Below are 13,023 nucleotides of genomic sequence, written 5' to 3'. Positions count from 1 at the left end.
CCTTTTTGAAATCGGACACTGTGGTTGGATTATGAAGAAGTTTATCTTTAAAATGGTGTATAACACTTGTATGTTTGAGGAATTTAATTTTGGGATTTCTGTTGTTTGAATTTGGCGCCCTGCAATTTCACTGGCTGTTGTCGAGGTGGGATGCTAGCGTCCCAATGATACCAGAGAGGTTAACCTCTTGACGGTCGCCTAGGATAGGGGGCGCTACAGCGATTTTTGAAAGAAATTGTGCCCATTTTAAACGCTCTCCTACTCAAACTCAGAAGCTAGGATATGCATATAATTACTACTTGTGGATAGAAAACACCCTAAAGTTTCTAAAACTCTTTGAATGGTGTCTGTGAGTATAACAGAACTCATATGGCAGTCAGAACCCCGAGACCGATCGTAACAGGATGTGGAATTCTGAATTGCGGACTCAACTTCATCACTTTGCCTATAAATCACACCGTGAGCAATGGTTCATTGAGCACGTCCTATTGCTTCCACTAGATGTCCCCAGTCTTTACAAAGTGGTTTGAGTCTCCTACTGTGAAAACTGACTGAATGAGACGCTGTGGAAAGTGGTCACATGAGGAGGGCCATCACCATTATGATGCCAGCGCCCCTGGCTACCCTCCCCTTTCGAAACGTTTTGAAAGACAATGCAATCGTCCCCCTTGAATGTTATTGGAGCTCTGGTTGAAAAAGGCCCTAAAGATTTATGTTATACAACGTTTGACATGTTTGAACGAACCTAAATTTAAAAAAAAGCATTTTATTGAAAGAGGAGTCCCGTGGCCGACGGAAGTTTTGGAGCAGCCTTCAGAACGCGCTAACAAGAACAAGCTATTGGGACGTAAAGGATTAACTTTTTCGAACGAAAATACATTTGTTGTGGACCTGGGAATCTTGGAAGTGCTTTCTGATGAAGATAATCAAAGGTAAGGGATTATTGACAATAGTATACAAGAGTAGATTTGATATGTAATTGTTCCAAGATGGTGCTGACCTGTAACGGTAGCCTATTTTTCTGAGTATCGCATCCCCCTTTTATCGCAAAGTGTGATTACCCAGTAAAGTTATTTTTAAATCTGGCATTACAGGTGCTTTCAAGAGATATTCATCTATAAATCTTAGAATGACATTATTACATTTTAAAAATGTTTTTGAATAGTAATTTAGTAAATTGTAGCGCTGTTTCACCGGATGCATTTGAGGGAAAATAGTTAGTCAACGTCACGCGCCGATGTAAAATGCTGTTTTTATATATAAATATGAACTTTATCGAACAAAAGAATGCATGTATTGTGTAGCATGATGTCCTAGGAGTGTCATCTGATGAAGATTGTCAAAGGTTAGTGCTGCATTTAGCTGTTTTTTGGTTATTTGTGATGCATGTGGTTGGTCGGAAAATGGCTATTTGGCTACTTTTACGATATACTCCTCTAACATAATCTAATGTTTTGCTTTTGCTGTAAAACCTTTTTGAAATCGGACAACGTGGTTCGATTCAGGAGAGGTGTATCTATAAAACGATATAACATAGTCCTATATTTCAAAAAATATATATTACATTTTGTTATGCTAAAGGCGATAGGATTTTTCGCTGGATGTCCGTCCCCGACCAGGGGTTAAAGGCACAGTCAACTTAGTGTATGTCAACTTCTGACCCACTGGAATTGTGATACATTGAATTATAAGTGTCATAATCTGTCTGTCAACAATTGTTATAAAAATTACATGTCATGCACAAAGTAGTTGTCCTAATCGACATGCCAAAACTATAGTTTGTTATCAAGAAATTTGTGGAGTGGTTGGAAACGAGTTAACCTGTTAGGGCTAGGGGGCAGCATTTGCACGTCTGGATAAAAAAAATGTACCCGATTTAATCTGGTTTCTAATCCTACCCAGTAACTAGAATATGCATATACTTATTATTTATGGATAGAAAACACTCTAAAGTTTCTAAAACTGTTTGAATGGTGTCTGTGAGTATAACAGAACTCATTTGGCAGGCAAAACCCTGAGACATTTTCTGACAGGAAGTGGATACCTGATGTGTTGTATTACCTTTAAACCTATCCCATTGAAAAACACAGGGGCTGAGGAATATTTTGGCACTTCCTATTGCTTCCACTAGATGTCACCAGCCTTTACAAAGTGTTTTGAGTCTTCTGGAGGGAGATCTGACCGAACAAGAGCCATGGAACGATGATGTCCCATTAGACACCTGGCGCGCGAGTTCATGTTGGGTACCCTCGTTCCAATACATTATAAAAGAGTATGCATTCGTCCACCTTGAATATTATTCATGTTCTGGTTAAAAAGGCCCTAATGATTTATGCTATACAACGTTTGACATGTTTGAACGAACGTAAATATATTTTTTCCTCTCGTTCATGACGGGAAGTCCGGCTGGCTTAGATCATGTGCTAACAAGACGGAGATTTTTGGACATAAATGATGAGCTTTTTTGAACAAAACTACATTCGTTATGGACCTGTGATACCTGGAAGTGACATCTGATGAAGAGAATCAAAGGTAATGGATTATTTACATAGTATTTTCGATTTTAGATCTCCCCAACATGACGTCTAGTCTGTATCGCAACGCCGTATTTTTCTGGGCGCAGTGCTCAGATTATTGCAAAGTGTGATTTCCCAGTAAGGTTATTTTTAAATCTGGCAAGTTGATTGCGTTCAAGAGATGTAAATCTATAATTCTTTAAATGACAATATAATATTTTACCAATGTTTTCTAATTTTAATTATTTAATTTGTGACGCTGACTTGACTGCCGGTTATTGGAGGGAAACGATTTCCTCAACATCAATGCCATAGTAAAACGCTGTTTTTGGATATAAATATGAACTTGATAGAACTAAAAATGCATGCATTGTCTAACATAATGTCCTAGGAGTGTCATCTGATGGAGATTGTAAAAGGTTAGTGCATCATTTTAGCTGGTTTTATGGTTTTGGTGACCCTGTCTTTGAATTGACAAAACATTACACAACTCTTGTAAATGTACTGTCCTAACATACTCTAAATTTATGCTTTCGCCGTAAAACCTTTTTGAAATCGTAAAACGTGGTTAGATTAAGGAGATGTTTATCTTTCAAAGGGTGTAAAATAGTTGTATGTTTGAAAAATTTGAATTTTGACATTTATTTGGATTCAAATTTGCCGCTCTTGAAATGCACCTGCTGTTGATGGAGTGCACCACGGGTGGCACGCTAGCGTCCCACCTAGCCCATAGAGGTTAAAAAAAAAATTATCATTTGAATCTGGTATCTGGGTTCACACACAGACATTCAAGCATAGATTTGCAAGAAATTGTTTCACAAAACAAACAATACTTCACAGTGATGGGGTGCAAAGAACTGAAGTAAACAGTGTGTGATAATGACATACAGGTGCTGCGTTCAGTGGATCTAGGTGTTTGAGGGTTTGAGTGGGAAGCAGACGTTACACCCATTTTGAGTGTCTGTTGTCAGACAACCTTGATACCTTCATCAGAGACGTAAAACCTGCAAACACTTCTTTTACAAATCTCTTTCTCTCAAGGGACATACAATTACAACTCTCTTTCTCCCCCCTTTTCACCCACATCTATATCCACAGACATCAATTAGGCCTATTACTTTAGAAACGTGTCTCTGCAGCCTCGGTACGGTCTGTTCTGTTCCCAGAATTAATGACACCTGCTCAAGCTCTCATGAATACAGCTGAATGGTCCATTGAGAGAGCGAAGGCACTAAGGCATCCTACTGTTGATGTGCTGCAAGGGGAGAGCGGAGCATAAAGCCAGATGCCTGCCTGCCTCGGTTATTTCCCCCTAACACTACAGATCTGGAGGAAATTAGATGTTTACTGTAAATGGGCCTCTTAACAGAGCTGCAGCTTTTCAATATTTATTCAATGAGTCTGGTTTGTAAACACCCTCAACCTGTGTCAGCTTTTTGTGCTTGTAACAGATCCACCGCCAAGATGCATGAATCAGAGTTTTCAGAGCTAGAGATCCGGATAACGTGTGTTATTTTACACACATATTTATTCTATGTTGCTGCTGCTCACACCTCCCTTCACGTTTCTCTTTACTCACCTTTTTCTGAACTATGATGTAGCCTACTGAATGTCTCTTCCATATATTCCTGGACAGCTGAAATAAAAACTCTACATCAGATTTGAATGAACACTCAAGGCCATTATGAAGGCTACAACCTTCTCTATCTTGTAATGGATATTGCAGTTGGACAATTTTTGTTTTGTGTGATGTAGGCTAATCTTTGCAGTTAATGCCATATCATATCCATATTGTAGCCACTAGCCAGAGTTGCTGAAAAATAACACTAGGGGAGAGCTGGGAAGAAAGGAACACAGGGCAAAAGTAACACGCCCATTTTCTCAAATAACACATAAGCTAGAATGATGCAGTAAAGTATGCTAGTTCCTAATGTGAAGGATGAGCTCCCTGCCACAAAAAAACTGCCCAGTCCGACCTTGTTCTGCTGAGTTATCAACAAAAAGTGTTTTTGAGCAATGTAAAAAAAGAAAAAAGAAACGGAAGTCTTTTTTAGTTGTAGAGTTGTGTCAGGTTTCAAACATATGTAATTTACATAACCCATCTAGTGACTAAAAGACAGCATAGGTTTCAAGTATCATGCTAGCTAGTCTTGGGTGTTAGCCTGGGAGAGGTTACAGGAGAAACGGGTGGGATGAAAGTAACACAATGTAAACTGATGACCTGGCGTAAAATAAAATAAATGTGTAAGCACAGGTCATTGTCTCCTCTAACTAAATATTGCTTTGATAAAATATTTTTGTTGTTGTTGGGGGGATAGATAAGCTTTAATATTGCAGATAGATTGTGGCTTCTATCAATGTAATTGTCTGCATCATTTCCAATCCAGCTGGGGCGCCTGCAAGCTGACTTCGGTCCCCTAGCTGAACAGTGTTTCTTTCGACACATTGGTGTGGCTGGCTTCCGGGTTAAGCGAGCAGTGCGGCTTGGCAGGGTCGCGTTTCAGAGGACGCATGGCTTTCGACCTTTGCCTCTCCCGAGTCCGTAAGGGAGTTGCAGCGATGGAACAAGACTGTAACTACCAATTGGATAACACGAATAAAGTGTAAAAGTTAAAAGAAATTATAAGAATAACGTCAACAAGTGACGGAATGTTTGAAAATTATATATGATGAAATATGATAACAATAATGAGTTTGCCATTTATGAAGAGAATAAAGACGTTTATTTTAACAAGACATGAGGCGCGCACATGACAAGGACAGCTGCAGCACACCTGATTAGTAGGGATAAGCATGAATATTCTTTAAAATTGTGAAAAAACATCTACTACTACATTCCCATTAAAGTGAGATGATAAAATGATGGTTAAAAGCTTTTTAGGGATAGCCCCCTTTTTTAATTTTCACCTAAAATGACATACACAAATCTAACTGCCTATAGCTCAGGCCCTGAAGCATGGATATGCATATTCTTGGTACCGTTTATGGAAATGTGAATGTAGGAGAATATAACACACTAGATCTGGTAGAAGAAAATACAAAGAAAAAAAATAAAATGTTGTATTTTTGTTCTACCACCATCTTTGAAATGCAACAGAAAGGTCCCAAATCGAGCCATCACTCTGGTAATTCCGATGGTGACCACAAGAGGGCAGCAGTGTATGTGCAGTTTCAGACTGATACCTTGAAGTATGAGCAAGCTACATGACATTTAGTGTGAAGGCAACCAGGTGTCCTTCACGATTTGCCCAAATGTACATTTACATTTACGTTACATTTTTCTACAAGAATATCGTCAAATCTGTATACTTGGACTTTGATTTAGCTTTTCCAGTATTAGTAGCCATATTGTAAGTTCAACATTTGCAAAACACCCAGTTTTCATAACTTCATAACTCTCCATATTCTTGCAATTTTTGTCCAAAAGGAAAAGGCTTGCTGTCGCACATGGTTAGCAGCAAAATTGTGCGAAAGATACGGGGTTTACAGTCAATCAAGTGACAGTCAATCAAGTGAAGACCACCCGTGTCACCGGCGTGCCATGAAGGCGTCGCTCTCTGAGCAACTTTGGTGTCCTATAGGATATACTACACTCCAATTGATATAGTGAAGTCTGGTTACATTCTAGGATCTCTGAGGATTAAATCCGAATGGAATTTGACTGGTTGAAACAACGTTTAGAGTAACATTTTCACAGATTATTTTCTTTGCAAATTGAACGAGTGGAAATACAAAATCAACCTTTTTTAGCATATGAAAAAGGATTTTATCCAACAAAACAACACTTCATGTTATCTCTGGGACCCTTGGGATAATAAATTAGAGCAATATTTCAGAATGTAAGTGCACATTTCACCTTCAGGGGTGAATTTATCAAACCTGTCGCGGTGAAAATAGTGCTTTGTTGTTTTGAGCTCTCCTCAAACAATAGCGTGGCATTCTTTCACAGTAATAGCTACTGTAAATTGGACCATGCAGGTATATTAACAAGAATTTAAGCTTTCAGCCGATATAAGAAACTTATATGTACCGATATTTGTTGTTTCTCTAAAATCTGCGATCATGACACATGGCGTTACATGACTGTCCCATTGACAGAATGCCTATCCCTAACAAGTTTTAACAGAATGTAAGCGAAAAACCCCCTGATTTGGACAAAATAACATGGGAACATATTGGCATAGCACGAATCATACACACGATTGTAAATACCACCGAAAGTGGTCCATCTCCGTGCAAATCATATGGCAATTTTCCGATGGCAATTGCCAATTGTAACACCCCAAATTTCCTTTAGATGGCGAGTGCGCTCCACCGTGGATTTTCATACAGCAAATGATACCCAAGTCTACACCCAAGGGTCAGATTTTGATAAAAATATTTTTTTTGAAAACTTATCACCCCTTAAAAAAGTTTTTTCTGGACCGTTTTTTGAATTTTTTTCGATTGTTATGTCAATTACACATGTATAAGAGCTGTATGAACATGGGTTGCTTTTGCTTGTGCACAAGGCATATGTTTTGTGCATTTTGAATATGATTTCATAGGAAAAAAGTGTCCTTTTTTTTCCTTTTTTTTTGCAAAATGACATGTCCAATGCTTTTTTTTGTCAATTATGAAAGTATTGAATGTGCCAAATCACAGCAAATATCCAATAGATGGCTAGAGCTCTCCGCAGTGAATTTTCATATTGAAAATGTAACACAATTCAAGACCCAAGAGTCAAATTTTGAAAAAATGACATATTTTTGGAAAACTTTTCAACCCCTTAAAGAGTGGTTTCTGGACCGTTTTTCGATTTTTTTTCTTTTCGATTTTAATGTCAATTACACATGTATAAGAGCTGTATGGACATACATTTGACATATTTTATTGACATAATTTTTTGGGTTGTTTTTGCTTGTGCATAAGGCATATGTTTTGTGCATTTGGAATATGATTTCATAGGAAGTCAAAAGTGACATATTTGCTTGTGCATAAGGCATATGATTTGTGCATTTGGAATATGATTTCATAGGAAGTCAAAAGTGACATCTTTTTTTTGCCAAATGCCATTAGAAATGTGCAAATGAAATGTCCAATTCTTTTTTTGTCAATTATACGTGTATGAAAGTATTGAATGTGCAAAATCAGGATGTTTGTCCGTTTGCCATGTACGATCATAGGAAGTCGGTTTCCAAACCCAAAAGTCAGTGAACCATAGTCGAAATGGCATTTATACTGCCCAGATGATATATAGCCCTATGTTAAGCCATGAATCAATGCAGACAGTGTACTTGTCATGTATGATGAGGGAGAAGTGGGACTCTGTTGCTTTAAACATTTTTAATGAATTTGACATGCTCAGAATGCATAATTGACTGGCCCGATGAACTCGGGATGGCTGTGCAGTGACTGTGGTTCCTCTCCATCGCTCGTTGTGTTGATTTCATCATGTCAACTTTGGTGATATTTTTTGCTGTTGAATCATATTGCAAATGCGCGTTACATTTGCAATATTGCACTTTACGTTTGCAATATGATTCAATGGGCATTTAGCATCACGAATTTAGGCATGCTCAAAAATACTGCGGAAATGCATAATTGACTGTCCCGATGAACTGGGGATGGCCGTGCAGTGACTGTGGTTCCTCTACATCGCTCGTTGTGTTGATTTCATCATGTCAACTTTGGTGATATTTTTTGCTGTTGAATCATATTGCAAATGCGCGTTACATTTGCAATAATGCGCGTTACGTTTGCAATATGATTCATCATGTCAACTTTGGTGATATTTATTGCAGTTGAATCATATTGCAAACGCGCGTTACGTTTGCAATATTGCGCGTTACGTTTACAATATGATTCATCATGTCAACTTTGGTGATATTTTTTGCTGTTGAATCATATTGCAAATGCACGTTACATTTGCAATATTGCGCATTACGTTTGCAATATGATTCAACGGGCATTTAGCATCACGAATTTAGGCATGCTCAAAAATACTGCAGAAATGCATAATTGACTGGCCCGATGAACTCGGGATGGCCGGGCAGTGACTGTGGTTCCTCTCCATTGCTCGTCACCCAGCAGTCAGCGTCCATCAGTAAATTAGATGTCATTCTGACACCAAACTGATACCATCTGACACCAAATCCACTTTTTCCAACTCGTATAGAAGCCAACTATCACATATGTCAGAGAAGGCCCATAATTCACAGTGCTTTCAATTTTAACCATAAAAAAACATGAAACACATAGTTACGTTATAGCTGCGGGTCCAGCTCTGACAATATGTGTAGGCGTATGTGAGGCGACCCCGAATCCCAAGTTTCGGCTCGATAGGTCATTCGGTGCCCGAGCAATGGCCTTAATTGGTGCTGAAAATCCACTTTTTCAGGGCGTTACTACGGGGTCCCTGAATGAGCTATCGGACAGAAACATTGGGGTCCGTCTCTATGGGCCGAGACGGTATCAATGCACCTAGTCTTGTGACTCTGGGACATTTCTACATGTCGCCATGTCCGTGATATTCAAAATGAATTGAACATATTGCAAATGCACGAGGCGGTTTCTCGGTCTGAGAACCTTCTAGAGCCACATAAATCACCGTGCACTATCGACTTGAGCTCTAGAACAGGTTTCTAAAATTTCGGAGCTCTAGGTCTGACGGTTCTTGAATCGTTTGAATGAAAATAACTATTGAAGGCGCTATAAGCCTCTAAGCCCCACACTATGTCACTATGGTCAAATTGTGTGTTTGTGTTTTATTTTTTTTTGCAGAAAGAATAGACACACGTCTTTGCGGTAGGCATAAACAGAATCCTGAATATGAAGTCTATACCTTAAGAATTGACTGAATAACACATGGTTGAGTTGCGTGATTTTCACTATGTGCAGGTTAAATGACAATAGCTCTTGGCTGTGTTTAACCACTTCCGGTTGTCATAGCAATCTCTTACTCAACACACGTTGTCTTTGGGGTAGACATAAACAGAATCCTGAATATGAAGTCTCTACCTTATGAATTGACTGAATGACAGATGGTTGAGTTGCGTGATTTTCACTATGTGCGTTTTATATGATAATAGCTCTAGGCTGTTTTTAACCACTTCCGGTTGTCACAGGAATCTCTTGCTCAACACACGTTGTCTTTGGGGTAGACATAAACAGAATCCTGAATATGAAGTCTCTACCTTATGAATTGACTGAATGACACATGGTTGAGTTGCGTGATTTTCACTATGTGCAGGTTAAATGACAATAGCTCTTGGCTGTGTTTAACCACTTCCGGTTGTCACAGGAATCTCTTACTCAACACACGTTGTCTTTGGGGTAGACATAAACAGAATCCTGAATATGAAGTCTCTACCTTATGAATTGACTGAATGACAGATGGTTGAGTTGCGTGATTTTCACTATGTGCAGGTTATATGACAATAGCTCTAGGCTGTGTTTAACCCTTTCACACGTACCATCACACGGGGTGTGATCGTTCTACAGTGGTCCCTGAAGCGTACGATCGCACCCCGTGTGATTAGAACACTAATTTAGAATGCTCATTTAGAACAGCCAGTTTCGAATGACGCAACAATCAACATTTGAGCTGGCCACACTTTTTTCAGAAACTATTGACACAAACAGTCCTTACGTAAACTATACCATGAATTAGCTAATAGCAATTACTATGTACAATTATTGAAAGTAATCCGACAATTAGTTTCAGCGCACAGCTGGCCACACTTTTTTCAGAAACTATTTACACAAACACAGTCCTTACAAAGTTATGTCCAGAATGTGAGCAGTTTATTTTTGGATGCAATGTTCAGATATTCACAGAAGTATCTATAGCATAACACAATCATCCTAACCGGAAAAATGTAGGCTACATTTGTCCTAGCGCTGAGGAAAGATTGACGCAACACAAGCGGTTATATTTTCTAACTCTCGGCTGACATAAACTACACTATGAATTAGCTAATAGCAATTACTATGTACAATTAATCACATCACGGGTTTGCTCACCGTTGATCAAAATAATTGAGTAAAACACTTTCTAGAAATCGAAAGTAATCCGACGATTAGTTTCAGCGCGCAGCCATGCATTTTTTTCCTTACAGAAACCGAAGATAATAACAGACAAGATGAGTTCGGTCTGTTTATAGTATGCACGTTGAAGGGGTGTGTCTACCGTCGTTCACATCCCACCATTCATTTCCAGAAGTCCTCAAAAAATGAGTGAACTCTTACTTACCTGATTTTGTTATAACATATTTGGTCAGACGATTACGTGAAACCCAGAATGCATTGTATGTCAACAAACATGGCTCCATACACATAGCTGGAATTAGCTTAGCTCATCATAATCAGTATAACCTTCAAATAAGTATTTTACACACATAATATGTGCCCATTACAATCTATGCAAGAATCGGAATGCATGATTTGTCACCTAGAATTGAAAACATGTGAATAAAACAGTAAATACACAAATAATTACCACACAAAACATTTTCTGATAGTGATTTATTGATACAAGTGATGCATGCCGGCAGTCAATCACGTACCCTCTCACTCTGAGCCATTCAGTGTTGTTGTTTATGTATGTAGCTAGTGAGCTAAGCTGTAGCATTAGCAATGTCTTTCAAAAGGAGACAACTCACAAATGTGGAAATTCTGGAGATTTTTTTAAATTCTGACAATGAGTCTGAGTATGAAAGTCAGGAATCAGATTCTGACAGTGACAGTGAGGAGCTGCCCCCCAACCTTGTAGCCATTGAGAACCCTGAATCTGAGGTTCCCTTGTCCACTGACGAAGTACCAGGTCCCTTTGAAGATGCTGGTGGTGATGGAGGCAGACCGACAGTGGATGAAGTACAAGAGTTCTGTGTTAGCTGGAAGGCCGCCAGCCATTTCACTCCTCCTGGCCCTGCTGTTTGCTTTGACGAGTCCCAGTCTGGAGTGCAACGCCCCTTGCCATTTCCAACTGAGGCAGAGTGCTTCAAGTTGTTTCTGACAGAGGAGCTCGTGGGAAACATAGTACAGAAGACCAATCGCTATGCCTTGGAGCTACAGGAGAAGAGAGAGCCAGGAGTGAGGGGGAAACTCGCTAAATGGGTGACAACCACAATTAGTGAAATGTATACCTTCCTGGTGACAGTCAAGAAGAACTCCCTAAGAGACTACTGGAGCACAGATCCTATGTTTGCAACTCCCTTCTTTGCCACCCTCTTTTCCCAAGACCGCTTCCTAATTCTGCTGCGATGCCTGCATTTCGTCAACAATGCTACTGCCATCCTAAGTGACCCGTTATACAAAATAAGAATTGTTCTTATCAGCCTGACATCAGCATTTGGTCGGGTCTTTGTGCCATACAAGGACCTATGCATTGATGAGTCCCTGATGTTATGGAAAGGTAGGCTGGCGTTCCGTCAATATATTCCCTCCAAAAGGCACAGGTTTGGGGTCAAGTTCTTTGTCATGTGCGACGTGAAGACAGGATATGTCCTGGATATTATAGTGTACACAGGGTCTACCACTGACATCAAACATTATGAGGGGCTTGGGGTGTCTGGGTCCGTGGTGATGACCATGCTGGCTCCTCATCTCGTCAAGGGACACACTTTGTACGTGGACAATTGGTACAGCAGTCCCACACTCTTCCAGCATCTGCTCTCCAACAGCACAGGGGACTGTGGCACAGTCAGGTCGAACAGGAAGGGGATGCCGGCATTCGGATGCAGGAAGATGCAGAGAGGGGAGGTGGAGTTCCAGGAGAACGGTCAACAGCATGACAAAAGAGACGTCCATGTCCTCTCCACTGTCCATACAGCAACCATGTCGGCCACAGGGAAGGTGGACCACCTGACGGGAGAGAGAAAGAAAAAACCAGATTGTGTGCTCGACTATAACCTCAAAATGGGGGCCGTGGATAAGGCGGACATGATAAACAGCTTTGTGGAATGCACTCGGAAAACGACCAAGTGGTATAAGAAGATATTTTTCCAGCTGATCGACACTGCTGTCCTCAACGGCAGCATAGTTCACCGCCAACTAACAGGTGAGATGATTACTGAACAAGGTATTTTTGTAATTGGATGTACAGTTCACATACAAATTCATTATGCAATTACAGTGACAATATCTCACCAACCTACCCACTGTCTCATCATCCTCTAACTTTCCTCATCCTCCCCACTCCCTCATAGGTAAAGTAATTACCTACCAAAAATACAGAGAGAACCTCATGAGAGAGCTGTTGGAGGAGCACCACACCCCTCGGCGCCCCTCCACTGGGGGTCGCCCTGCTGTAGACAATCCCCTACGCCTCACTGCACGGCATTTTCCCTGCAAAGTCCCTCAAACTGCTGCTCAAGGTAGTCGCACACGGAGGCACTGCAAAGTCTGCCTGTCTGGCGCCAGGAGAAGTAAGCAGAGGAAGATAACAAAATACATGTGGTTAGCTTGTGATACACCTCTATGTATTTCACCATGCTTTGAGGAGTATCACATGCTCAAGCATTATTGA

The 13,023-nt window shown here is 40.1% G+C and overlaps 1 protein-coding gene across 1 annotated transcript; it reads left to right on the top strand.

Moving 5' to 3' along the window:
* Nucleotides 1-12,408: 12,408 nt before the first annotated feature.
* LOC106569786 (piggyBac transposable element-derived protein 4-like) lies at nt 12,409-13,023 on the top strand. The gene is made up of 2 exons (XM_014141402.2): nt 12,409-12,555; nt 12,704-13,023. Exons 1-2 carry the CDS (start codon nt 12,414-12,416, stop codon nt 13,021-13,023), a joined length of 462 nt encoding a protein of 153 aa, XP_013996877.2. The 5' UTR covers nt 12,409-12,413.

Source organism: Salmo salar, chromosome ssa18 (genome assembly GCF_905237065.1).
Source record: "Salmo salar chromosome ssa18, Ssal_v3.1, whole genome shotgun sequence".
NCBI lineage: Eukaryota > Metazoa > Chordata > Actinopteri > Salmoniformes > Salmonidae > Salmo > Salmo salar.
Note: the sequence above shows the minus strand (reverse complement) of the source record. Positions and strands in the feature narration are given on the sequence as shown.

Coding starts and splice junctions, on each gene's coding strand:
- LOC106569786 (XM_014141402.2), top strand. CDS start 12,414: ATGGGGGCCGTGGATAAGGCGGACATGATAAACAGCTTTGTGGAATGC. Junction 12,556..12,703: donor AGTTCACCGCCAACTAACAG/GTGAGATGATTA, acceptor ACTCCCTCATAG/GTAAAGTAATTACCTACCAA.